At 40.7% G+C, this 27,795-nt stretch overlaps 1 protein-coding gene across 1 annotated transcript in view; it reads left to right on the forward strand.

Moving 5' to 3' along the window:
- CRYBG3 (crystallin beta-gamma domain containing 3) overlaps positions 1 to 27,795 on the forward strand; it is a 201,444-nt gene that overhangs the window by 67,701 nt on the left and 105,948 nt on the right. The window contains exon 3 of the mRNA XM_089682944.1: positions 5,094 to 5,512. Coding sequence (XP_089539070.1) covers positions 5,094 to 5,512 — 419 coding nt within the window. The remainder of the gene's footprint in view (positions 1 to 5,093; positions 5,513 to 27,795) is intronic.

Genomic DNA, 27,795 nt, shown 5'->3' on the forward strand with positions numbered 1-27,795 from the left:
GGTGCCATTGCTGACAGCATGATATGGGAAGGGGTTTTCTTTGTTAAGTAACACCCTTTTATAATCAGCTGTCTGCTGGATACCTGTTTAATGAGTAATTAGACTCACCTGTAGTTGAATTCTTGTTAATTAGGATTTTGTTGTATAAAATTCAGCTTTGCTCCTAAGACTTTCATTGGGGTGTATTAATTTTTGCAACATGGTCTTGATTGATTTTGTGCAAATTAACAAATCTTGTTCGTAATCAATGGCCCCATTTGTGGGAGTATTTTGTAGTATAGTGTCCCACAGAAAATGTTGAGTCTGAAAAAAAAGTAAAGGTTTTCTGACAAATCTGTTGGTGTACTCATTTATGCTGAGCACTGTATATACATATAGAATGGGATACAGAATCTTCTCTGCCTCTTCTTATAAGTAGCTCAGATAGTACAACATACATGCCGAATCACAAGCAGGAAGCAAATACAGGTAAGATAGGGGTTATTTACTAAAACTGCACGGTGCAAAATCTTGTAAAGTTCTGCATAGAAACCAATCGGTTTCCAGGTTTTATTGTCAAAGCTTAATTGAACAAGCTGAAGCTAGAAGCTGATTGGCTACCATACAGAACTGCACCAGATTCTGAGTGCTCCAGTTTTAGTTAATCTTCCCCATAAAGCCTAATGATGTTACCACAGATATTGCTTGTCATTGGGCAAAACAAATAAAAAAAAAAACACACAAAGCTTTAAAATGTATGAGAAACACCTAAAAAATGCCCATCAATGCATGTGAAGAAAATATTTAAAATACATGTACTAGTTCAGAGGAAACTGTACTGTGATAAATATGTTGATGGCCATTGCTGACTTTCTTCTGGCAGTACTAGTTGTCTGTTATGCTGATCTAGTGGCTTTAAATGCTTTCTTGTTTTCTGACCTTGAACAAGTATGTAGTCCCCCTCCATAACAGCTATAGCGGGCTTGCTTAAAATGCACCAATGCTATGCATCCCCCATACCTAGTCATGTGAGGTTACTTGACTAAACACGGAGGTTGCATGAAAAGGAATCCCTGTTAGGCTGGTCTAATGTTATTTCCCTGTAGCTGGTATTCTTTCCCAATGTGTGTATATGCATAGGTGGTAAAGGAGAACCAGGCTGGCTCCTGAAAGGGGCACAGTCACAGTTGCGACGCACATTCTATTTTCCTATGTCAATGGTCATAGGACAGACATTCAGGCCATTGGCCGCTGATAACTGATAGTAATTCCAAGTTTATATGCTCATTGTATTTGTTGTCCATTTAAAGCTGCCTCCTGTATTACAATACCATTGTGAGAATAGGGTAGAGCTATCATATAAAATAGTGAAGGCCACTTGTTTATGCCAACGTTAAAGGTCTAACCTAAAAAATACTTAAGTATGCTGGATTCCCTTTAAATGCACTTATACTTATTGCAAAATTATTTCATTATTTTTCATTTCTTGTACTTTCTTTGCAAACAGATAAACAATAAAATATCTGTACTAGACCAAACGTAAGAGTTTCCAATAAAGATGATTTCTGGGAATAATCTTCCCACTTCCTAGCACATTGTGTACAGGGAAAATTGATCAAGAAAATATTGTGACTGTGTCACTGAGTCTAGAGTTACAACACATAAAATGCTAGGTATGTCCGTTTTCAAAGTTTTATGGATTCATAATCCCTCTTTGAAGGAGCCTCATCAGTCTGTGGGAGAGGTAGTAACCCTGCAAATATCAGTTTAAGGCTGGATAGGTTTCCTCCACTGCTGACATATGAAGTGAGAAAAGCATGTTCAGCAAACTAGACATTTTAAGGGGAAACGTGTAGACTTAAAATGGTTGTAAAGACTCAAGGTTTTTTATCTTCATTCATTCTATGCATGAAGGTAAAAAACCTTCTATGTGCAGCAATGCTCCAAGCCCCCCTAAAACCCACCTGAGCCTCATGTCGATCCAGCGATGTGCATTATAGCCTTGGTTCTCCGGGGTCCCTCCGTCCTCATTGGCTGAGACAGCAGCAGTAGCCATTGGCTCCTTCTACTGTCAATTACAGCGAGAGAGTCAATGAGGAGAGAGCAGGGGCCGAACCAAGCTGCTCAGTGTGTGAATGGATACACAGAGTAGCTGCTCAGGAGCAAACCTGCTCGGGTGCCCCCATAGCAAGCCACTTGCTATGGGGGCACTAGGCAGGAGTGAAGGGCGAGGAGCACCAGCAGGAAATCTGAGAAGAGGAGGATCAGGCTGTTGAGTGCAAAACCACTGCACAGAGCAGGTAAGTATGACATGTTTGTTATTTTTCTTTTACCAAAGTTTTTATTGAAGCATGTCGAAAGAAACATACATACCATAACAAATCGTATGATACAAAGCGACAACAAACAAGGACAGGAAAACAGCATACAACAAACACAGAGATACACATACAAGACCCACGCTGGGGTCCAGACATGTTTGTTATTTTTAAAGAAAAAAAAAATCTGCCTTTAATATCACTTTAATATTTTACCTTTTACATAAAACTAGGTTTTGTTGTAACTTTTAGTTTGGTGTTCCATATTATGATTATTGTCTTTCATGTTATGTGTAAATGTTCCTTGTAGTGGTCATCTATATACACGGAATGTGATTAGCAGATTTGAGACTCTTTTGTTTTATTTCAGTTGGGTCAAACTTGACCTACAGATTTGAACAGCCTGCATATGACATGATCAGATATGGCTGCAATATTTCAAAGCTTAAATGAATGAGCTGAAGATGGAAGCTGAAGCTCAGTTAGTTTGAAAGCCCTCAAAATCATTTTTGAATTATCATTGGTGCCATCCCTGCTTTCTTCAAACAAACCATGCTTTCCTGTTTTCTCAGGGTACATCGCTGTGCCAAGCTGTGTTCCCTGTCACACTGAACTTGCAAATCCATCCATGACATCAATCCATTCAATTACTTTTCCCTGGACACTGAAAAAAAAATGAATGAAATGAATCGCAAAGTGCAATATACAATGTAAATCACTTCTACGCATGTGCCTGTGTGTATTATCATGTATATTAATCCTGAGGTTTATTACAAACACAAATGTGTACAACGCAAGCAGCAAGTTTGACACTGACTGTCTAATTTTTAACAAAAAAGCCTATCCAGCCATTTATGACCATGGTTCAACCCTTGGCAGAAGTGAGGCCATATTGTGCTGGTGTCGTGTATCCATGTGTTACTTTATGTTCCATTCCAAATGTTCTCATTACAAATAAATAGAAACTCAATACTGCATCGATGTAATAAAGAGATTTAGAAAACTGATTTAATGTAATTAGATTATTCTGCAATCACAAACAGCACTTTTTAATGATGCCTAAACCCATTTAAACAAATTCTTAATTAATGGTAATTGGAATCTAAAAAGCTAGTTAAGTAAACTGTAAAAACCTAACAATCACAGAGGGAGTTTTATGTGAGGAACTCATTTCAACTGTCCAAAGTCAAGTAAAAACTAGGAGAATATTGAAGAATGCCAGTAAGACTCTTAAACTAGTTTGCATTTGTTGTTATTTAACCACTTAAATACCATAAGTATATTATAGGTGCCTAGAGAGCAACTTCCACCATCTAAAAAGTTCAGACCCTTAAAATATGTGAAATCACACACTGAAAGGGATCTTACTTTGTAATCATTATGTAAAAAAATCTTCAGGTAGCACAATAAAGCTTTCTTAAAACAGGTATTTACATGTCTCATTCCATCACATATGTGAAAAATAAGAGGATTATTCTTCAAATCATTGCCCTATGTCCCATGATCCTAATAAAGAACCATTTATTCTAAATGCCATAAAGCTGTTTCAGTTATTCAAGCCATTTTGGTATTTTTTTATGGAGTACGGCATGGGACCCCACAAGACAGAATCAAACATAGAGAATATGGTGCAAAGGGAATAAGGCAATCTAATAGCCCTTCAACTGAATCAATGTGTAACACAGTACTCCAAGAAGCTATTTAAAGTGGTTCTAAAGGCAGGCTTTTTACCTTAATGCATTCTCTGCATTAAAGAAGAGCTCCTGTCAGTGTTGTGTTTATTAAAGTCAGCAGCTACAAAAACTGTTGCTGTTGACTTTTAATAAACAGACACTCACCTGTCCCAGGATCCAGTGATGCGGTTTAGGAGATCCAAGCGGAAGTGGGAGGGGGTACGTCTCAAAATGGGGTCCCAGCTTCCCATAAAAAAGTGCCATTTGGTGAAGAGAAGGGGGGGAGTAGGCCTTAAAGCGTAACCTTCACTTTTGGGTGGGAGCTAAGCTTTAAGTTAGAAAACTTTCTGCCAGCAGCTCCCCATCCCCCCCTTATACTTACCTGAGCCTGATCTTGATCCATCGTTGTGCCCGAGAGCAGCGTCTCTCTCAGCTCTCTGCCTCCTCATTGGCTCAGACACAGCAACAGAAGCCATTGGCTGCCACTGTTGTCAATCACAGCCAGTGAGGAGGGGGCAGGGCCAAGCCATGCTCTGTGTGTCTTATGGACACACAGAGCATGTGTGTCAGAAGTGTGCAACAGAAGTGCAGAGCACATTAAGTTATGAGCTTACTGGAGTTCTGGCAGTATCAAGGGGGATTTTTTGCATTTATATACAATATAAGATCTAACAAAACGCCAAAAGGAAGATGTTTATGATTAGGGTTCATGTACAATTTATTGATGGGGTTTGTAGGATGAAGTATACATGTCTATGTACAGGACTGACCAGGGGCGGACTGACAACTCATGGGGCCCCTGGGCATTAGGGGATCATGGGGCTCCTGTGTCCTTGCCCAAACTCAAAAAAGCCTATGAAAAAGGTACCAGGGGCATCTCATGGGGTCCCCTACTGACCTCGGGCCCTCATGCAGCGCCCAAGTTTCCAAATGGTCAGTCCGCCCCTGGGACTGACATGTACTCAGATTTATAACATACAACTATATTTGGGGATTTTTCACAAATCCTGAGGGCTTTTATGGGGCTGTTTCCAGAAAGTACCATAGAGGAATGAATGGGGTGGGGAGTACAGTCAAGGACAGGAAAGCTTACAATAACTATACAATGTCTGTTCCCATGCAGGTAAAAGAAGACCAAAGTTCTAGTCCCGCTCGTCAGGTCACCTCTGAGTCTGAAGAGGAAAAGGACACAGAATACAGCCAGAATTCCAAAGTACTCGATAGTGAGAAACAATCAAGAGAGAACTTTTTTCATTTTATTGGAAGCCTTTTCAGTTTCTCACCAAAAACTTCTTTGGGAAATGCCAAGCAGGTTGACAGCACCCAGGACCTCTGCAAGGAACATGAGGACACACAAGTTAAAAATAACCTGGATCAAGAGGACTCACACCGGGAACACACACAAGATGTTTCTACGAGTGAAACAGAACAGACAGCGCAGTTTAGACCAGAACAGGCAGAACCCTCGATGGAAAGCAATACTGAGACTTCCAAAGAAACCATAAAAGAAGAGCAGCAAGAGACACCTACATCCAGACCAAAGTAAGTAACCCTGCATCAGTCATATCACATATAAAGCATGTACTGTATATAGCACAAATAAACAAGAACATTTACTAAGCATACAGGCTGGAGCTGCAAACTTGGCAGACTGATTAGAGCTTATTAAGTTCACATGTAGGGCGCACAGATATAAGGACCACGTAGTATTGAAAAAACACATTCAAAATTGTATTAGCACAGTTGTGGAATCTTTATGAATACATGCTAAACTCATCGATTTACAACCATCTGCAACATAGTTGCATTACTAACAATCATTGCTCGACAGACTGACCATAAAGTATAGGTGTTCATACATAAAAAGGTTTGGATGTTTGAGGGCATCATTATTTCTGGAAAATGAATGCAACATAAAAGCATAAGGATGACGTGTTTTGAGGCAAATCCCCCGTTCTGCGGGTTTTGTTGTTAGCTTTTAGAATGTCCTTTATAAAAGTTTTGTATTTGGATATAAAAACATATACAGTTTATTTCTTAAAGTGGAACTGCACTGCATCTGAGCACCACAAGCCAAAAATCCTATTTAATTCATTGCTAATATTCAAAGCAAATTCACCCATCCATCCATGTCTCCATGCTTTATTTTGCTGAGAAATCAATTTGAAAAACACCCCCTGGTATTTATGGCAGTAGCCATTTTAAATAAGGGCAGATGATTCATGTAGCATTTACATCCTGGGATTCAGCTGCCCTTAGCTCAGGCATTGGCTGAGCTGAGAACCATCCCCTTATGGAGACTCATGGGATGTGTGACATCATTTGCCTAGGCATAGAAACCAGGGAGTAACTGAAGAAATCTAAAAACAATGTTTAAAACAAGTAAATATGATTATACTTTCCTATATATTTACTAATGCTAGCAGCATAAGGATTACAAATGTCCAATGTTGATTGAGAGAATGAAGTTCCACTTATTAGGATAATCTTATACTGAGGCATGTAAAATTTGATAACATTTGTTGAGGAATAAATATCCTGCCATGTGAATTTTATCTTATAATTGATCCCACACAACTTATTGCACCCTTATAAATGTTTGCAAAAATAGTTTTTGGTACAAGTGTAGTGATAAAAAGATTTTCTTTTACTTTACCACCTACTGCAATTTAATCTGATACCATGGCAATTATTTAGAAGTTCATTTCATCCAAAGCAGATACTTTTGGTTGATTTAATTTGATTACATCATCAGCGGGTGTCCCCGCTCTTCTGTTTACTTCAGTGGCAGGGGGAACTGGAGATGTCTCCGGATCTGCCGGGTCTCAGTGGGTGGCAGTTTTTTTTTTCTTTCATGCAGAGGTTGGCAGCCGTTGTTCATGTTGAATGACGTGAACCTGCATCACTGGATGACATGGCTGTACATAATGGGACTTGTTTTTGTATTTTTTAACACAGGACTTGTCAAAAACTGTTTGTGTTTTTTATTTTTACTTGACATTTTTTTGTGAATGAGTAGGGATAGTACAGTATGTAGCCCTTATTCAATCATAATTGGGGGCTCGCATGTTGGGGGCATGTGGCTTTCTATGCTTGCCCCCCTCCCCTCCACACACACACCTTTCCTGGCCTACCAGGCTGCATGCTCGGACAAGGGTCTGGTGTGTATTTTGAGGGAGACCTCACACCATTGTTTATTTTTCATTTTATTTTTTTGGTGTTGACTCCCCTTCAAACCCAAAGAGCCTGGTATGGATTATGATTTTTTTAACTGTCCTGGCTCCTGTGTTTACATTCACTTGTCAGCCAGGAATCCCCTACTGACAGCTGAATGAGTCACTGGTTGTTAGGATGATGGCAGGTGCCGGTTCCTTAACAACCAGCATCCCTGAGAGCTGAAGCTTACACATTAGCAATGTCTACTATGCCTACAAAAAAATGCATGAAGCATGAAAAACATGTCAAAAACGTGTAATGTCGCACTACAAGATCACACTGAAAATTAGTAGTAAGCATTTTTCAAGTCTAGCGGCCATCCATAAATGTTATGAGGGAATCTCAGTCTCCCTGTGGAGCATTTCCATGTTACTGAATGGGCGATACACAAAGACTTCTTTGCGTAGTCTAGTTTTTGTGGCGTTATATGCACAATCTACACCTTGCTTGCCTCTAGGTGCACTAAGACCACATTGCAGCGAGAATGAACTTCTGCTTTTAAGGTTCATCGGACCCGATGAAATACTCTCCGGAGATGTACACCTGCACTTGTCTATTCTGCCAGGAGCTGTGGAAACTCTTCTAAAGGCAGCTAAGTGTGATTTCAGAAAGGCACATAGAGGAGTTTTGGTCTTAAAATCGTAATAGAAAGCATCTTTTGGTCTCTGCTCTTAGGCAGAACTTTAAATGTTTACAGCAAATGTGTTGTAATCTCTCGTATGTACTCTTAAAGGATGAGTTCACCTTTTAACAAAAAATAATAAATGCACATTTTTTTGCAGGTCAAAAAATGTGCATTTACTATTTTTGGTGTGGGGAGCCTGTAAAGCATTGCACCAGTGATCTGCTGGCCTGCAGACCTGTGAGTGTATCTGTATGCTCGTACCTAGTATGGGCAAGCAGATACACTCTGACCGGAAGAATCAATGAGCTAGCATAGTGCCCCACAGCGCTGTGATAGGTCATTGAGAACTACAACCCGACACAGCCACATTATTTAAAAATTGTGACAGCTAGTGGGGGGGATCAAAACGGGGGATGGGGGGGGTAAGCTGAGGCCGGCCCTTTCATAACATGTTACACCCTAAATATGGGTGTAACATGTTACGAAAGGTGAACTTATCCCTTAAACTAAAATGTAAGTTTTATCCAGATTTGTAATAGCATAATAGTGATATGCTGTGTTTTAATGTAAGAAATGAAGAATATCCTTTAGAAGGTTCGAATAGGCAGATGATTTCTTAGTGATTGGGTGCAGCAAGTTACTTAATTGCACTTTCTTTCAAACTCTATTATCAAATATAGCCCTGACTCTCTGCTTGGTTTTTCTCATCTGCATCTGGGTGTCTATATTGCAAGCTAGGGAGTTGTGACTCTGGCAGTGGGTGTGTGAAAGTATATCCCCATTGTGTGAGATTCCATTGTTTCTGTTTCCGCTGAGAGGGAGAAGATTGTCATTAAGCATCCATGTGTCTAAGTCCTTGCCAGAAGTGTGATGTTCACTATGCTGACTGTACTGTAAATGGGCTTAAAGAGCATTTGAACCTTCACCAGTCATTACTGTAATGCAGTTAGGCTGCATAAACCATAATAACCGAGGGCTTATTTTAATTTGCTAGTTCTATTTGCTGCTGCAAGGGTTAAACTACCCTGTGCTAGGAGTATGCCAGAGAGTTCTTGTGAAAACCTTAGTACACCCCATGGAAACTGTTGATTTTTTCAATATATTTGAACAGGCAGGCATTAAATCTTTACTCAAACGGTCCCTACAGATAACGAGGATATACTTAAAGTGGTTCTAAACTCTAAAGGCTTTGTACCCTAATGCATTCTCTGTATTAAGGCAAAAAACCTTCCGCTACCTGTTCCCCCCTCTCCCTAAACACATACTTGCTTCCTCTTTTAATCCAGTTCTGTGCCCAGCTGCAGATCTTCTCTCCCTCCTCTTTGCTCTCACAGGCTTTGCTGAGAACAGTGGTAGCCATTGGCTTCTGTTACTGTCAATCAAATCCTGTGAGGAGGGAGTGGGGTCGAGCCATGCTGTGTGTGTCTATGGATGCACACTTCTTGGCTCTGGAGGGAGCCTGCATGTATGCTGTCATAGCAAGTGGGTTTGCTATGAGGGCACACATAGAAGAAGAGGAACGGAGAATGTTGGCACGGGACCCCAGAAGTGAAGATAAGGAGCTGCTCTGTGCAATACTCTTGCACAGAGCAGGTAAGTATAACTTCTCTTTTATTTTAATAAAAAAAAAGTAAATGTTTACAATCACTTTAAGTAAAAACACACAGAAAAGAAAATTTGCCTTTACAATCATGTATTTAAAAAATATCAATAGATATAATAATGTATTTGGCAAAATTCAGTACATCCTTGGCCTCAGAAGTTGGTATTGCCCCCTTTAGCAGAAATAATATCTTGTTGGTGTTTTTGTATACCTGCCCACCAGTCTCTGACATCAATTCATTAAACAATTTTGACTACTCCTACAGCAAAATTCCTTTAGTTGCAAGGCGGTTGTGAGTTTCCTTACATGAACTACTGGTAATCATTTCAAAATCCTCCTAAACATTTCAGTAGAAATCAAATCAGGGCTTTGACGAGGAGAGTTCTAAATCCTCTATTTCTTAAGCTTGAGCCATTCCTTGGTAGATGTGCTAGAGTGCTTCAGATCATTATCTCATTGAAAGACTCATTTCCAGTTCAGCATCAACATTTGGACAGATGGCCTCACATTCTCAGCACACTTTGACATAGCACAGAATGTATAGTTGACTCAATGACTCTGAGTTGTGCAGGGCCTTGAAGCAGCAAAGCAACCTTAAAGTGATTCTAAAGGCTTATTTTTTTTTTTTTTAGGCAAAAATAACAAACATGTCTATACTTACCTGCTGTGTGCAGTGGTTTTGTACAGACAAGCTCGGATCTTCTTTTTCTTGGGTCCTCCGCAGGCTCTCCTGGCCCCTCCCTCCTCTCGGGTGCTCCCACAGCAATCAGCTTGCTATGGGGGCTTCCACTGCTCCATGTGTCCATTCACACACGGAGCTGCGGCTCAAAGCCGCCCCCTCTCTCTTCTCATTGGCTCACTGGCTGTGATTGACAGCAGTGAGAGCCAGTGGTTTCTGCTTCTGCCTCAGCCAATGAGAAGAGGGAGTCGCAGGATAGCCGAGACTCCAGGGCACATCACTGGATCGAGAGGGGGCTTAGGTGAGTATTAGCGGAGGCTTGGGGGGATGCTGTGCAGTGAAGGTTTTTTACCTTCATGCATGAAGCTAAAAAACCTTGAGCCTTTAGAACCACTTTAAACATGACATTCCCTCCACCATACTTCACAGTTGGTTTGAGGTTATCTGAAATTCTATCTTCAGTTTGCACGAAACATGTCTACTGTTACTGTGGCCAGACAACTCTATCTATGATTCATAAGCCTGCAACAGATTGTTCCAGAAGGTCTGCTCTTTGCCCATACATTTGTTAGCAGATTGTACTCTTGCTGTAATACTCTTTTTGGACAGCAAAGGCTTCTTCCTGGCACACCTCCCATGCAGGGTAAATTGATGCAATGTAGATGCACGCAACATGACACCAACTTTTTCAAGAAAAATGTTATGGTTGGAGATGACTTTTAGAATCAAACAACGCTTGAGCTGAATTTGCTGGGCTGGTCAGTTCTGGATGAATAAATGGTGATTTGCAATCTTCACCACCTTTTTTCCTTTCAGTGGAATGATTTCTAATAAAATGGCAATATTTTTAAATCCCTTGCTAGGCCTATAGGCATCTACAGCCTTTTTTCCTAGGGCCTTAGAGAGCTGGTTTGATCTTGGCATGATGACATCTCACATGTCAATAGCAAAAAGAACACCAGACTCTAGGGGGTTTATTTACTAATCCTGGAGAGTGCAGAGTCAGGCTCACTTCTGCACAGAAACCAATCAGCTTCCAGGTTTCATTGCCAAAGCTTAATTGAACAAGCTGAGGTTAGAAGCTGATTGGTTTCTATGCAAAAGTGAGCCTGAGTTTGCACTCTCCAGGTTTAGTAAATAAACCCCTAGTTGTCTGAGGCTTATATAAGGTAGGTTCATACTGCTCAAGGAAGTTCTAATCATTGGCAGCTAAAATGGAAAATTGTATTCTAATTTCATGGATTTGAAGTAGTGGTAAGTATAAGAGTATATTTATTACTTCCACATGATAAATCTTCAGGTTCATTAAATTAAAATTATTTCATTAGATTATGGGAATGAATACACCATGTAAATTTTATGTTTGGTTTGTTCAAGTTCTGCCGGCATTGTGTAAATATTTGCCTGTTCAAAGATGATAAAAAAAAAATAATGTCAATGGGGAGTACTTACTTTTCTCCATCAGTTCGACACCCCCCTGCCCAGTGGTCCAATCAACAACACTGCTCAGATATGATGTGCTCAGGACAAGATGTAGCTATATACAATTATTACAAGTTGGCAGAAAAATAATGCATTTTCATAGTGAAACCTTGTAACTATATTGTAGCTATACTGGTAAAGTTCTTATTATATTTCATTTTATATTGACATTTTAGGTATGGTTAAACATTAGCTGAGTTTTTTTTTTAAACTATAGGGAAATTACCAATGCCTTTCATATATGTCACATGCACTTTTTATTGATCTATTACAGCACTATGTTTTAACCTATAAGAGCTCTCATTAGTGAGTTGATGGTTTTGACAGATGCATCATTAATGGCCTGTGCCATCAGATGGTTCGACATGAATTATTTCATGCATAAAAGCTTATATAAATAAATCTCTGAGGAATTCAGATGAGGACAAACGTCTGTGTGCACTCTGTGCACAAAGATATATTGCTTCACTGATCCATGATGTGTGCACACTACACTCAGTGTTGGGGAACATATTGTGGGCCAGGCACGTGTTTATGGTTGAACTAGATGGACGTGTGTCTTTTCAGACAGACTATGTTAAAAAAAAAAAGAGAGAGCCTTATGTGGCTCCACATTGAGTGAACAGCTCTAGGATGTGTCAAGCTGTATCTGCTTCTGAGTCCTAATTGTGATATACATTGTACTTTTATGACTGTATAGTTTCCTATATTACAATCAGATTTACCCACAAGCTATGCTGCTCAGCTAACACCTCTTATATATAGAGATGGAACATTCAATACACAGAAAACACCTTCAGTTATATGGAATCAGCAGATCACAGCACTTAGCAGGCACATTTAATATGCACTGCTAAGGGAATATGAAATCTGGCGTGAAAAGCGATTTATTTAAAGGAAAACCTTACAAATATTAATACAATAATAATTGATCTAATGTAAAGTAGAAAAAGGTAATTGTAACATAAAAAAAATAGAATTCTTAAATCACCTAGTGCGTGAGATATATATATATATATATATATATATATATATATATATATATATATATATACACACACACTTACAATATATACTGTGTATATGCATGTGAACTGTCTGATCACTTTAAACCCAAGCTGGGTATCCAGGCTGCATGTGATTTAAGGCTTGAGGAATGACCTACGCATTGTTCATTGTGCAGATTTTGTTTTGATGTTTATGTTCCTGCTGCTGCATGCCTTTATTTAGTATATCAAGTACTGCTGTAGAGAGAATAGGAGCTGCAGAGAGCCAGACCCCTTGACACTCCTGGATACTGCCAAGGATAATTCAACATGGCACAACTCTGAATGAATTTAGTACTGCCTTGTAAAAATAGTTTTGGATACGGTGGTTCAGGGTTTGAACCTTTGTCAGGTTTCTGCTGTCTATCAATGCCCATTGGAGAGAAAGTAAAGGAAAGTCCATTGAATAGGAACAGAGGGAGCAACATAAAAAAGCACTAATAAAAAGTAATAAACTCTTAATAAAAGAGTAAGAAATACCTAATCCTTTGTCAGGACTTGATTTCTGTCAGGTCCACCTGAGCCTTCCTTAAGCTGGCTACACACTATACAAATTTTGCTGGTGGGCAGCTCTGATGACCTCTCCAGCCCGGCATCCTTCGAAAGAAAATCCAAGGCGTCAGGTGGAAAATTGTTGACTGAACATCCAGTCAGATACAGCGGCTGTTTGAGCAGTCTGACAAGTGTACATACAATAGCCACAGCTGGAGATTCCTCCATCCGTGCCTGCAGGTTGATTGAAAATAATTTCTCAAGGGTTCTGAAGGGAAAACAGACAGCAATAAAAACGTGACCCTTCTCTACTTCCTCTAAATAAAACAATGTTAAAAATGAAAAGGTTTTGGATGGCATTGGGCTTTAGTCCCGGTTCACATCGGTGCAACTTGTCATTTGACAGTTCCAATTCGCATGACAAGTCACATTCTATTGTCGGCAATGGAACCAATCCAAATCGCTACAATGATATTGAAAATGGTTCCTACACTCTTTTCGGCGATTTCATGTGCAACTTGCATTGCTATCTGTGCATGAAGTCACACAGATGTCAGGCAAGCCGCATATGAAATCGCACAGGGTCCACAGCTTTGAAATCGTGGTACTTCAAGTGACGTAGCATGATTTCATTGTCGCATTTGGTGTGAACCAAGGCTAAGTGTGAATGACTAGCTCATCAAAAAGTATATTACTTTGTCTCAGTTGTAAACTGAATCTTGTTGGGAAGTTAAATGAATATTCAGCATGCACATTTATTTTTAGAGAAATGTAACATGCTGTTTGTTTTATTTTTAACTCATTTACATGCAGTCCAAGCTTTCTAGCAAAAGTGACAGCAAACGCTGTTAGTTTTTGTTTTGTCATCTGTGCCTCAGTGGGGAAATAATCCTTAAAGGGTAACTCCACTTTCATGGGAAAACAAATTAGCAAATTTAAAAAAAAAGCGTATACAATTACAACACATTATATCAAAAAATGACCCTTCCTATTCAGTCTGCAGTGCTGTAATTTTCTGGAAAATGCAATGCAATATGGCTACCTGGAGGAGTTCTGTACACAGATGGTGTACAAATACCCCCAGAAAATGTCATTTCCTGCTTGTGTGATCGGCTTACTGATTTTCCCAGAAGTCTGCATTAAGATACACGTCAGATTTTGAGCATCCCCTGCAACACAATTTGTCATTTTTGTTGAGATCCTCCCAAAGGGATGCAGACCTTGTCCCTTGCCCTCATTAGAGCCCTGCAGGTGCAGCAGCTGGCTGATAATTCTAAAAGTACTGTACTCCCATACAGATTCACTCTGCACATGGACACAGACAAACACATATCTACTACTTTAGATTGACAAAAGGTAGGAATCTGCATCAAAGTTTATTAAAATTCTTGCAATGTGCATAGATTACCCAGAGGAAAATGTTTTTTTCTCAACAACAGTGATGTTCCAGACATCTAACTAAGTCTAACACTGTTCCCACCCCCCTTCTAACTCCTATTCTGACTACCCTGTAGAAGGAAGATGCTCATAATTACCTGTTCTCATGGTGCTTCAGTCTGGTCATGTGATCTCCCCAGCGGCCAACTTTAGGGGACAGGAGAGAGTGCCAACTATGGATGGAATATCTTGATGGTGGTGTCACCAGTAGGCTTACTACGAGGCATCACCAGAGCACCAGGAGAATAGGCAAGTATAATGTAAGTATAATGAAAGTATATGTTTTAAGCTTAGTTAAGCCAGCCATACATGGGTCGAATTCTGAAAGAATTTCCTTTCAAAAATTTTTTCTAAGAATTTTCGTTCGAATTTTGCACCATTAGTGTGTCACAGAAATGGACGATTTTCGTGTGACCATTGAATTTGAGTGATTGGGCATGTTGGAAATTTTTTTTAATAATGAAGGAATTTCAAATCAATGAGGGGAGAATCATGCGGGAAATATAAGCAAAAAAGAAATGCGCATGAGCTGTGACCGGGAAAAAAAATAAAATTCTTGGCCACGAAAATTCTTTTCTGTAGCAACATGAAGTGTAATTGAAGGCTTGGTTGGTTGAATTTCGAAATCAACGGTGGCACCATTGGATTAAAAAATGCACAACATTTCTGACTTTCAAAAGAAAATTTGTTCGGAATTCGACCCATATATGGCCTGGATAAGTTAGAGCTTGGAATTCCACTTTAACTTCCCTCCCTGTCTCGCCTGACTTACAGGAAGTGAAATGAAATTTTTCCAATGTGAGGGAATGCCCCTCAGGACACAGGAGCAAGTGCCCTCACTGGAAGATTTCTCCTGTTTTTGGTCTGGTGGCAAACTAAAATTTTGGATTTACCCTCACTTTTATTCCTGGTGACATTGGTGATCAGGACAATTGGAGAGGATGAATCTCCCTAACACGGGTACAGACAACAATAAAATCAGTGATTATAACCCCTTCTCACTCTATCCAGATCTAAAAAAAATGTGATGCATGACTTCACACACATTAGCATGTGGCACTTCAACTGCATGCTTTGGGTTAAAGTAATATTAACCGTTTCAATACCGTGCAATTTTACACCTTCCTGCCCAGGCCAGTTTTCAGGTTTCAGCGCTCTCACATTTTGAATGACAATTGCGCGGTCATACAACATTGTACCCAAACTAAAATGTTATCATTTTCTTCACACAACTAGAGCTTTCTTTTGGTGGTATTTAATCACCGCTGGGGTTTTTATTTTTTGCTAAATTAACAAAAAAAGACCAAAAATTTTGAAAAAAAAACACATTTTTCTTTGTTTCTGTTATAAAAGTTTACAAATAAATAATTGTTCTTCATAAATTTAGGCCGAGATGTATTCTGCTACATGTCTTTGGTGAAAATAACCCAAATTAGGATGTATTTTTTAGTTTGTAGGAAAGTTATAGAGTTCACAAACTATGGTATAGATCTGAATATTGATCAATCCTGAAGTACTGACAGCCAATCTAATATCTTGAGGTCCAAGAATGTCAGAACAGTACAGATATCCCCCAAATGACCCCTTTTTGCAGAGTAGACAGTCCGACGTACTTCATAAGAGGCATGGCGAGTTTTTTGAAGTTGTATTTTTTTTGTCATAATTTTTCGGAAAATGAAAAAATTAAAAAAATTATTTTCACTATTCTTTTTTTTACATACTGTCACCAGTGCAGTACAGCGTCATCATATAACTGGCATGGCGGTGAACAGCGACACTGACTGGTGACAGTATGAAAAAAAAATATATATATTTTTTTTAATTTTTTTTTATTTTTTTATTATATTTAATTTTTTATTACATTTTTTTTATTTTTTTTAAGATTTTTTTTCATATTTTACTATGACCAAAATAGTACAATGTTACCATAGTAACACTGTACTACTTTGGGGAAGTGATCAGTATTTTTTTTTTTTTTTTTTTTTACACAATGTGCTTATAGCAAAGAATTACTTTGCTATAAGCAAGCATTTACCTGAATGAAATCGATTCATTCAGCTTTTTTTTTTTCTTTTTTTTTTTTTTGTGCTTAGCTGTGATTTGGTCACAGCTAATCACATGACATGTGCATGTGATTAGCTGTGACCATTCACAGCTAGGCACTAGTATACAATGGATGGCATCATGAATGAAGCCATCCATTGTATACAACTGTCATGTGACCTGCTGTGATTGGTCACAGCAGGTCACATGGTACCGGCAACGGGAGCCGGTACTCGGATCTGTCATCGGCCGTGTCCGAGGTGCACGGGCGGTGACAGATCGCACTGCTGCGTCGCTCTGCAACCGCGCAAACCGCGCATGTGGGGGAGCACGCCAAATGGCATGCACCCGGAAAGCTGCAGCGCTTTTCAAGCCGCCAAACGGCCATTGGCCGGGCGGCTAATGGTTAAAAGTACATTTTTTATTTGAAAAAATAACAAACATGGTATACTTACCTGCTTTGGGCAATGGTTTTACACAGAGCAGCCCTGAAATTCCGTTTCTCGTTTTTCCTACTGGCAGTCCTGCTCCTCCCTCTGTTGAGTTCCCCCATAGCAAGCAGCTCACTATGGGGACACTCGTGTGCTCGCCCCAGAGCCTTGCTCTGAGTGTCCACACAGAGCGGGGCTCAGCCCTGCTCCCTTCTCACTGACCAGTGGCTCCTGCTACTGTCTCTAAACCAATGAGGAGGGAGAGAGCTGGGAGAGCCACTGCTCTTGTGCACATCACTGGATTGAAATAGGGTTCAAGTAAGTATTAGGGGGGACTGCAGGAGGAGCTGCACACAGATGGTTTTTTAACATCATGCATAGAATGCATGAAGGTAAAAAAACCTTCAGCCTTGACAAGCACTCATTCAGTTACAGTGGGCTGCCAACACATGGCAACGGAAGGGAAACCGGACCTACTATACTTGTGTGTGGGGGTGCCTATGCTTTAAATGAATGCATCCAAGTGACAAGTCTCAAAATCTTCAGCAATGTCACATCACTTCCTGACTCCCTTATCTCTCTACCTAGTTGTCTTCATCATACAGCCTAATCTTATGGCAGTACCAAGAAAATGTAAATAATATAGGGTGGAGCTTACAGGCCTTAGTGTCCACTCTTTTAAAATACACGAAACCTCTGACTAAAGAACCAAGGACAATGTCTACCTTCTCTACTGTCCACCATCACATCACTTTGCTCATGGACTGATGATTCTCCAACCAAAATACTTGCCCATCTGTTAAGTATCCAGTTGTTGCAAAAAGGATATTATTTACACAAGCAGTTATTTTGTCTCTGGGTCAATTTTGTTGGCTGCAATGTTAAAATTGATCCTTATATTGGCTTGTGACAATTTCAAAGGTTGTGTCCACTTTAAACCAACATTGGACCATTGCCATAGAACTCCATTGTAACAGCTTTGAGACTTTACTCTCAGTGACAGCCCTGGGCTCTCTAAAAGAACGGAATTAGCCTTGAAATACTTTTTATCACTTAGTAGCATGCAGTTAATGCCTTTGTTGACAGTTGCTACAATTGTAGTATCCTGTTATCCTGAAAAGAAGACCACGGACAACATTGTAAAATATTTACTATATACTGTATACAGGAAAAGGGTGCATGAGGGGAACAAGTCCATACAGTATGTGAAACTTACACAGAGTCAATAGAAATGGAGAAAGTCCAGAAAACACTTGTGGCTGCTTTTTCCCAAGAGTTAGAAGCCAGTTCTGTAGTGGATGAACAAAAAAAAAAGAACAGTGAAGCGCCGTCTAAGTGCAGTAATGAAGTATACATGTATTCCACAAGTGTGACAACTCACATGTTAAAAGAATGAATCTTGTTAAACAAGATGGTGAACCACCACCAGGTACCCCCTCCTTGCAGGTCCTGCTGGGTAGATGGAAGCCATTGCCTGCCAGCTTGGAGCACACAGGAACAGCGGAAATGGCATCAGTTGGGGCGGGAAACGATGTAGACATGTCTACGTGTTATGTTGCGCTCTTCTAGCTCAGGCCATGACAGGTGCCAAGTTGCTTGGTGTTTAAAGCAGCAGGGACCCAGAGACCCTCAACATTTCAGTGCTAAATTCACTAAACTTAATTTTAGTGCATAGAATACATGGTAGTGGTTCACCATCTTGTTTAGCGAGATTCATCCTTTTACCATTTATTTATTTCATGTACTTATATAGTGCTGTCAATTTACGCAGCGCCTTACACACACGTATATATATATATATATATATATATATATATATATATTGTACATTCCCATCAGTCCCTAACCCTCAAGGGGCTTACAGTCTATGGTCCTTAACTTACATTTATACATACACATGCTAGGGCCAATTTAGACAGGATCCAATGAACCTACCAGCATGTCTTTGGAATGTGGGAGGAAACTGGAGTACCCGGAGGAAACCCATGCAGGCAACATGCAAACTCCAGTCAGGTGGTGTCATGGTTGGGATTCAAAACAATGACTGTAGTACTGCCAGGCAGAAGTGCTAACCATTTAGCCGCTGTGCTGCCATGTGAGTTGTCACACTTATGGAATAAATGTGTACTTCATTACTCCATGTAGATGGAGCTTCCCTGTTGTCTAAAATATTTACTAAACTTTTAAAAATTGTTGTAGAAGAAAAGAGCCTGAAAATGTGTTTTGTCCCACTTTGCATCTTTCTTTTAATGAATACATATTGCATTGCAGTATGTTGTGTAATGTTTGTGATTACAGACATTTTATTTGTTATCAGCAAGCCATTTTTTTAAGTGTTTCTTTGATTGAATATCTGGAATCTGATTTTCTGATAGGAGCCACTTTTCTTTTCCTCCTATATAAATCAATACCACTATGTTGTTTTCCGTTGCTTTCCTTGTGCATTTTTTCTCTTGGTCTTTTAACGTCAGATCTTTTTCCATGTAGCCAGTATTTAGTCTTTCTGCCAGATGAAGCCAGTCTGGTTGTAGACTCGTGAACTATCTTAAAATTCTTGTAGCTCTGTCCTTCTTTTCATTCAGTGGTTTACCATGGCATTCTTAGGGTCCATGTACACTGCAGCTGATAAACTCACGTTCAGGAGCTTTTCTACGTTTTTTTTAGCACTCTCCCTAATGCGTTCCTTTGTGTCCATGTACACTATGCCGTTTATAGTCGTTTACAGGCAGTTGAGTTTACAGACGTGTTTTTGAACGCACCAGGAGTAGATTTTATCAGCGTTTCAAACGCTTATAAATGCTTGTAAACGTGGCTAACCGCGTTTAGAAGCGTTTGCGTTTAGAAGTGTTTTTTAACTGTTCCATGTCCAGATGCTGTCCAGAGCCTTTTTTCATCATAAGAATGCAAAGCATTTTCCATGTATTCAAATGGACCTAGTACACCAGCGCAGTCAGTTCCAGGTTTTGCGTGAAGGAAAAAATGGTAGAACGTGCTGCATTATGCTCCTGATGGGATCCATAGTGAATACAACCAGAAAAGATAAGTAATCTCAACACATACTGCTCTCTCTGCTTCTGCTCTCTCTATTTCTCTCAAAATGTCTGAAATAGTTAATTTTTGATTGTTTTTCAGTGCATTCTGGGCATTTTGGAAGGTCTCCTGAGGTTATCTTTAAAAAACGCTTCTAAATGCAAACGCGCATAAACGCGGTATGCAAACGCGGCTAAACAGATGTTTTTTAACCTACGTTTTCCAGCAGTCAGTTTCCATCGTTCAGAAGTGTTGTCCAAATGTCCCGTGTACATGGAGCCTTAGGCTTTGTGAGACATTTATACCACCTACAGACTTCACCCTTAGATTAAATGTTCTACTTCTGGAACAGCTAAAGACTCTGAACAGTTACATTATTATTCAAAAATAGGAATGTTCATCCACTGCTTTGTGGCACAGTCCTAATAACTGACAAGTTGTAAGCCGGTGACCCAGCAATCTACTGAATATTCAGGGGTTAAAAAATGTTGAAGACTATGTTGAAAACAAGCATGTCAAAGCTTACATATATGAGATTTTATTGATCTAGACACCAAATTGAAGTTGTTTACAAGCATAGTCATTTCAGTTGTATAATTAACACTAATTATCCTGAATGGTAAAACTGCAATCAGTATTTCTGAAAGTTCACCTTTTGGACAAAAATAATAAATGCAAATTTTTTTGCAGGTAAAAAAAATGTACATCTATTATTTTTGTCCAAAGGAGCCTGGAAAGCATTGCACCTGCGATCAGTAGATTGCTGATGCCTGCAGACCAGTCAGAATATCTTCTTGCCGTACGGGATGTATGATCAAGCAGATATACTGACAGGAGGCTTCAATGAACTACTACGCCGCTCCACTGCACCATGGTAGTTCATTGAAAACTACAAACCCACAGCCGCCAAGGCTGTCGGGATTTGTAGACACTCATTCACAGAACACTGTGAATGAGTGATGTGGCCGTGTGGCCCACATTATCTGTCAGAGGGAGGAGGGGGCGATGGACGCAACTGTGGCTATGGGAACATGTTACATGATCCACCCTAAAAACTCATGTAACATGTTCCAAAGGTGAACTTATCCTTTAAGCCTTTCACTGCCAGAGCCAAATTGCTTTATTTCTGCACACATGTAAATCTTTTTAGGCCTGAAGGTTAGTTAACACCCCCAAATGTTATATATTTTCTGAAAGCAGACACCTTGGATAATAAAATAGTGGTAGCTGTAACTTTTTTATATTCGCAATATTTTCACAACAATTTATCAAGTGCATTATTTCAGTAAAAAATACACTAAAGTTAATCCAACCAGAGCTGCAGTTCTGGAGTTGCTCTGACCCAGTTGTCTTGCCAATACAATTTAACCCCCTATTAAAGTTGCCCAAATCCTATGCTTGCCCAATTTTTCTGTTTTTAACACATCAAATTCAGGGGCAACATGCTGCCTTGTATATCCCACCTATTGTAACAAGGTAATCAGTGTTATTCAGGTTACCTGCCATAATGTTACGGCTAATTGGTGTATATGCATGGTAGTAGTTTTGTCTTTAGACAAAGCAAGTCTGAAAAGATTGAGACCATTAACATTTTTTTATATACCTAAAATAGTAACAGCATATTTAGAGCTCTGAGACACTTTTCTTTACTGCAGTTGTGTTCCTATAATGTGGGTCATTTCCTTTACCTTCCCTTTAGCTGCAATTACAACACTTCATTAGCTTAAAGCAGTGACTTGTAGCACATTAGAGAATTATTTCTTGGGTTTGGTCAAGCTTCCAAAGGAAATGACATTAAGTTGTGATCAAGAATAGCATTTAAAATAATACAGACCAAGTTAATTGTCATACTCAGTTGGATTGTACACGTATGTAACTTGGAAAGCAGACCATCCACACATTCCACTAAGACTACCTGTGGGCATGGTCACTAAATGTATTTTATGGATTGCTCTGTCAATAGCAATATGAAAGAACAGAAGTATGTATACATGCACTTTTCATTGTCATCAAATCCCTTGAGTGATTTATATTGTGTTCTGAAAACATTTTTTAAATACAATCTTATACCTTATTTCTTCTAATCCTTAGGGCTCATGTACACTGCAGCTGATAAACTCACATTTAGGAGCTGTTCAGCATTTTTTTCAGCAGCCCCTGAACTCACCCTAATGTTTTCCTATGTGTCCATATCTTTGTTTACAGTCGTTTAAAGGCATTTGAGGTTGCAGTTGTTTTTTTGAACGCAGAAAACTTGCACTCAGCAGTCGATTTTATCAGCGTTTCAAACGCAAAATGCTTGTAAATGCGTCTAAACGTGGCAAAAAGCATTTATAAGCGTTTGCGTTCGAAAATTGTTTTTAACTCTTCCAGTTCCCGATGCTGGCCAGAGCCTTTTTTCATCTTGAAAAATGCATGCAAAGCATTTTCAAGGTACTCAAATGGACAAAACACTGAACACAGGATGTTTCTACCAAGCTTGTCACACATTGTAATGACCAATTCACACCTCAGACCTCTCCCATCCTTGGAAACAAAAGATATGTTAATGACCATTCACAGGGAGGTTCTCCTGTGCTTATCCTTAAAGAATGCTTCTAAACACAAAAACACAAACACACATAAACGTGTTATGCAAACGTGGCTAAACAGACGTTTTTTAACCTACGTTTTCCAGCAGTCAGTTTCCATCGTTCAGAAGTGTCCCGTGTACATGGGGCTTTAGAGGGCAGCAGACTCACCCAACAGACTCCAGTACTTAGATTTACAAATAAAATTGTGCCAGGGTGAATAAATATCTAATCCGTCATTCTTGGGGAGATATATGCCTGTATGTGTCACGTAATAGCTCTTTCTTGTTAAAGTGCTTGAGGTTTTCATTTCTACAAATGCTTAAAGCAGTAATAAACTGAAAAGCAAACATTTATTATATTGCAGTTTACCAGTTCTTAGATGTGATGGCTGCATTAGTTTACCTTTTTTAGGCTTTCTTTTACTTTTACCTGCAGATCTGGCCAGTAAGTTTATTGTTTTTCAACAGATCAAGCTGTGCTGGAGATGTAGCAGTTAGAGGGTTGAGACAAACCATTTACCACTGACAGGCATGCTTAAAATGTTCAGCTTTTATGTATTTACTGTATGTAAAACCTTTATCCAAAAAGGGAATAAAATGTTTGGTGTAACTGTGTATAAAGCAGGGCTTAACAAATTTGTTTTGAATCTAGGAGCCAGTTAAAGAAGTTTGGAGCCAGGTGGGGGGGGGCAGCGTGACAGGGGGGGGGGGCAGCGGGACAATAGGGGGGCAGCGGGGCATAAGGGGGATGTGTCACTGGAGGGGGCAGCGTCAGAGGAGGGGGACAGGTGGGAAGCAGCATCACAGGAGGGGGTATCGGGATAGGAGAGGGAAGCGTCATGGGAGGGGGGCAGTGGGCCAGGTGGGGGGCAGCAGGACAGGAGTGGAGCAGCAGGACATGAGGGGGGCTGCGTCAAAGGAGGGGGCAGCCTCACAGGAATGGGGCAGCAGGACAGGTGTAGAACACACACCTTGGGAGGTACCAGTCCTCCCAGTTTTCACCTGTCCAGCAGTAGCTCCTCTAGATGGTGTCAGTGGAAAGGATCTGTTGCCAGTAGGGGTAGCTGAGCCTGTGTCCACCTGGTCTTTGTTGTGGTGGTGGTGGGGGGGGGGAGTTTTCGGCACTGTGCTGGAGGCGGGGTTGTCTGCTGTCCTGCAGGTGACGGGATTTTTTGGCTCCGGTGACTTTGGTCTGCTCCGGGGGGGAGCCGCATGTGTTGGTGGCCATCGCCATTAAAGGCAGCATTAATGGGCTCCAACTTGTGGTACTGCGGCTGCATCCTCCACTCCATGGGCTCTCCAGAGAGGGTGGCTGTGTAGTGGGGGGGCAGGCCTGTCCTCTGGGAGGTCAGCTATTATGGGGCTGTTCAGGGAGTTTGGAGAGATTATTTGTCCATGAGAGGTGTGCACTGGGGGACTCTGCCTGGACTCTCCAGGTCCTGGGACACTAGGCGGGGCACCACTCTGCGGGGTATGAGAGAGGGGCCAGCCAAGGACTAGGGGTGGGGAAGGCTAGGCATTGAGGGCTGGCGGGGGCGGTTTCTGGCTGCCGAGGTGATCTGGTGCCTGGGATCTGTCAAGCCCTGGTATAAAGTGTTAGCTAGAGTTCAGCTTCAATTTGGTAGTGTATCTAAACTTGCTAGTACATCTAACACTTCCGGAACCCAGATCACTTCCCCCAGATCTGTCCAAATGTGACCCTGTATACCTTCATCCAGAGTGGGGGAATTCTAATGCAGGAGGTGTGTCACTAGCCATATCACCAGGTGAAAGCAGAGGAATAAAAGCCTAAGAACAGAAAACTAATGCAGCCACCATATCTAATATTGATAAGCTACAGTATATGACATTTTTGGCTTTGGGTTTAAACCTCACTTTAACAGGCCGGTCTGTTGTATACATTATACTTTACACTCACTGGTCACTTTATTGGGTACACCTTGCTAGTACCGGGTTGGACCCCCTTTTGCCTTCAGAAGTGCCTTAATTCTTCATGGCATAGATTCAACAAGGTGCTGGAAACATTCCTCAGAGATTTTGATCCATATTGACATGATAGCGTCTGCAGTTGCTGCAGATTTGTCGGCTGCACATCCATGATGCGAATCTCCCTTTCCACCACATCCCAAAGGTGCTCCATTGGATTGAGGTCTGATGACTGTGAAGGCCATTGGCGTACATTGAACAAATTGTCATGTTGAGGAAACCATTTTGAGATGATTTGAGCTTTGTGACATGGTGCATTGTCCTGCTGGAAGTAGCCATCAGAAGATGGGTAACTGTAGTCATGAAGGGATGGACATGGTCAGCAACAACACTCCGGTAGGCCGTGGAATTTAAACGATGCTCAGTTGGTACTAAAGAGCTAAAGTGTGCCAAGAAAATCTCCCCCATACCATTACACCACCAGTCTGAACTGTTGATACAGGGCAGGATGGATCCATGATTTCATGTTGTTTACACCAAATTCTGACCCTACCATCTGAATGTCACAGCTGAAATCGAGACTCATCAGACCAGGCAACATTTTTCTAATCTTCCATTGTCCAACTTTGGTGAACCTGCGAGAATTGTAGCCTCCGTTTCTGTTCTTAGCTGACAGGAGTGGCACGCAGTGTGGTCTTCTGCTGATTTAGTACATCTGCTTCAAGGTTTGATGGGTTGTCCATTCAGAGATGACATTCTGCATTGTTTGCCCCCCCTTCTGCCCCCTCTCCCAATTACAGAAATACTAGCTGGCACTTTTCGAAAACAGCGGTGCCATGCAGGGCTCCACCCACACGGCTGCATCATTCACTCACAGTGCTCTATGAATGAATGAATACAGGTCCCAACAGCTTTAGTGGCTCTGGGCTTGTAGCTCTCAATGAACTACCACCAGTTCATTGATTCTTCTTGTCAGAAATAACGGCTTGCTTGTACGGGATGTATGAGCAACCAGATACATTGACAGTCTGCAGGATACCTGCATGGTATCAGTGATCTGCTGATTGCTGGTGCAGTGCCTTAGAGGCTTCTAATACAAAAATAATACATGCACGTTTTGTTACCTCCAAAAAAATGTGCATTTATTATTTTTTTTTGTGTAATGGTGAACTTATCCTTTAAAGCAAATCTATGGTCAAAATGTAAAAATCATATATTCCTTTCCACATATTCCATATTCACCCTTTTGAAACTGAGGGACCACTAGCAAGTGGAAGAAGGTCCTAACTCCCCTATATACATTACATCAGTGTTTCTCAACCTTTTTCCAGTTGGGGTGCCCTTAAAAAGTATTTGTCATGAGGCACCCCTGCCTATGGCTTGGTTCATGTTACTGTGTTTCCCCAGAACGCACATAAAATCGCGCTCATTCCTGACACACAGACAAATGCTCTGCCCTTTAGGGGTACCCCCATACATTGGCAAAGGCACGGTGTTTTTAGTGTGGTGTAATTTTGAAAAAAGGGTCAGGAATGACTTTCCCAGCATTTCTGCTGGTAAGGCAGCCCATTGAATTGAATAGGCCGCCCTACATACAGCCACACAGATGTGCACCAAGGGCTTGTTCACCTTTAAGGTTGGAGGGCGGTAAAACCATGCAATTGAGCTGCTTTTACCACCCCCAACTGCTCCCCCTTTAGCTGCAGAAGCAACAGCTGGAGGTGTACACATGCTGTGGCCGCAGCGGGAAGTATACCTCCAGGTGAATGGAGTTGAACTACAACCATCCTGCAACTGTGTGCTCATTGCATACGGTTGTGGTGTGGTGATGCTGCCTTTTACGGGATTAAAACAGGTGGTGAGGAGACAACATATTGCATATTTACCACCTGTCAAATGCCTCTGAAAAGTGATCTGAACATGGATTGCTTTTTAGAGGAGCAGCAGTCCTTGCTGCTATTATGGACAAGTCCTAAAAAAGCAGTTCTGAAAGGACAGAAATAGGGGGCAAGATTAAAAGTAACATACATAGACACACACATAAAAAAAAACAACAAACCCATTAAAACACGCACATAGAAACGCATGTACAGACACAAACACATGTACATACAGACACATGTGCACATAAACACACACAGACATATGTACACACACACAGACATGTACACACACAGACACGTGCACATACAGGAACATGTACACACAAACACACAGACACATGTACACACAAACAAACATACAAACACGTGTTTACAGCCATATAAAAAGTTTCAGTACCTTAGCTTCCATCACACAGCCGGGTACTGCACTCTAGGGGGAGGCAGAGAGCACAGAAGACACTCCCCTCCCTTTGCTTTCAGTCTGCTCAATGGTCTGACGGCTCCCAGTGCCGATGTACAGTGGTGCGGCTGGGTATCTGGAGCTTGGGCTCAACTGACAGCCTTTCTCTACCAGGACGCCACAGCACCCCTGAAGACCAATGGCGGCACCCCGGTTGAGAAAGGCTGCAGTAGATCTTTGGGTATCACTACAGGGGCCACCAACGGGAGAAAGGAAGTCCTAATTCCTATATATAGATCCTTAGTTAGACCTCATTTAGAATACTGTGTCCAGTTCTGGAGACCTTACTTACAAAAAGATATTGACGAGATAAAACCAAAAGAGCCAAAGATGGGCAACAAACATGGTGAAAGGTTTGAGGGATTAAACATATCAGGAGAAACTTCAGGAACTTATTTTTTACAGTCAGAAGGCATGAGTGGAACCTTTAAATACATCAAGGGTGTGAGTAAGGTTCAGGAGGGTAATATTTTTTTAATATGAAGCTAAGATCAAGAACAAAACTAATCTTAGAAAATGTTATTTTACTGAAAAAGTAGTTGATGCTTGGAATGGACTTCCAGCAGAGGTAGTGAGTCAGTCAACCGTAAGTGGATTCAAACATGCTTGGGACAAATAAAGATCTATACTATATCAAAAAAAGTAAAAATGAAATACCATTGGTGCACTATTGTATGTTTAGGCCTCATTCACAGCATATGTGCAGAAAAACTGATGGAAACTGATGCGCAGATTTCACTTGCAGAGGCATCAGATTACATCAGTTTTCATGCACATTACAATGAATTGTATACACCTGGAAGATTCTTGTGCAGAAAAAACCTGCACGTGATAGTAGTGTTGTGGTGTGAACAGGGCACATAGAGAACAATTGATTTTGTTGTGCCCTTGCAGAATGCA

This window comes from Staurois parvus, unplaced genomic scaffold (genome assembly GCF_062004578.1).
Source record: "Staurois parvus isolate SC_StPar_1 unplaced genomic scaffold, SC_StPar_1.0 ptg000299l, whole genome shotgun sequence".
NCBI lineage: Eukaryota > Metazoa > Chordata > Amphibia > Anura > Ranidae > Staurois > Staurois parvus.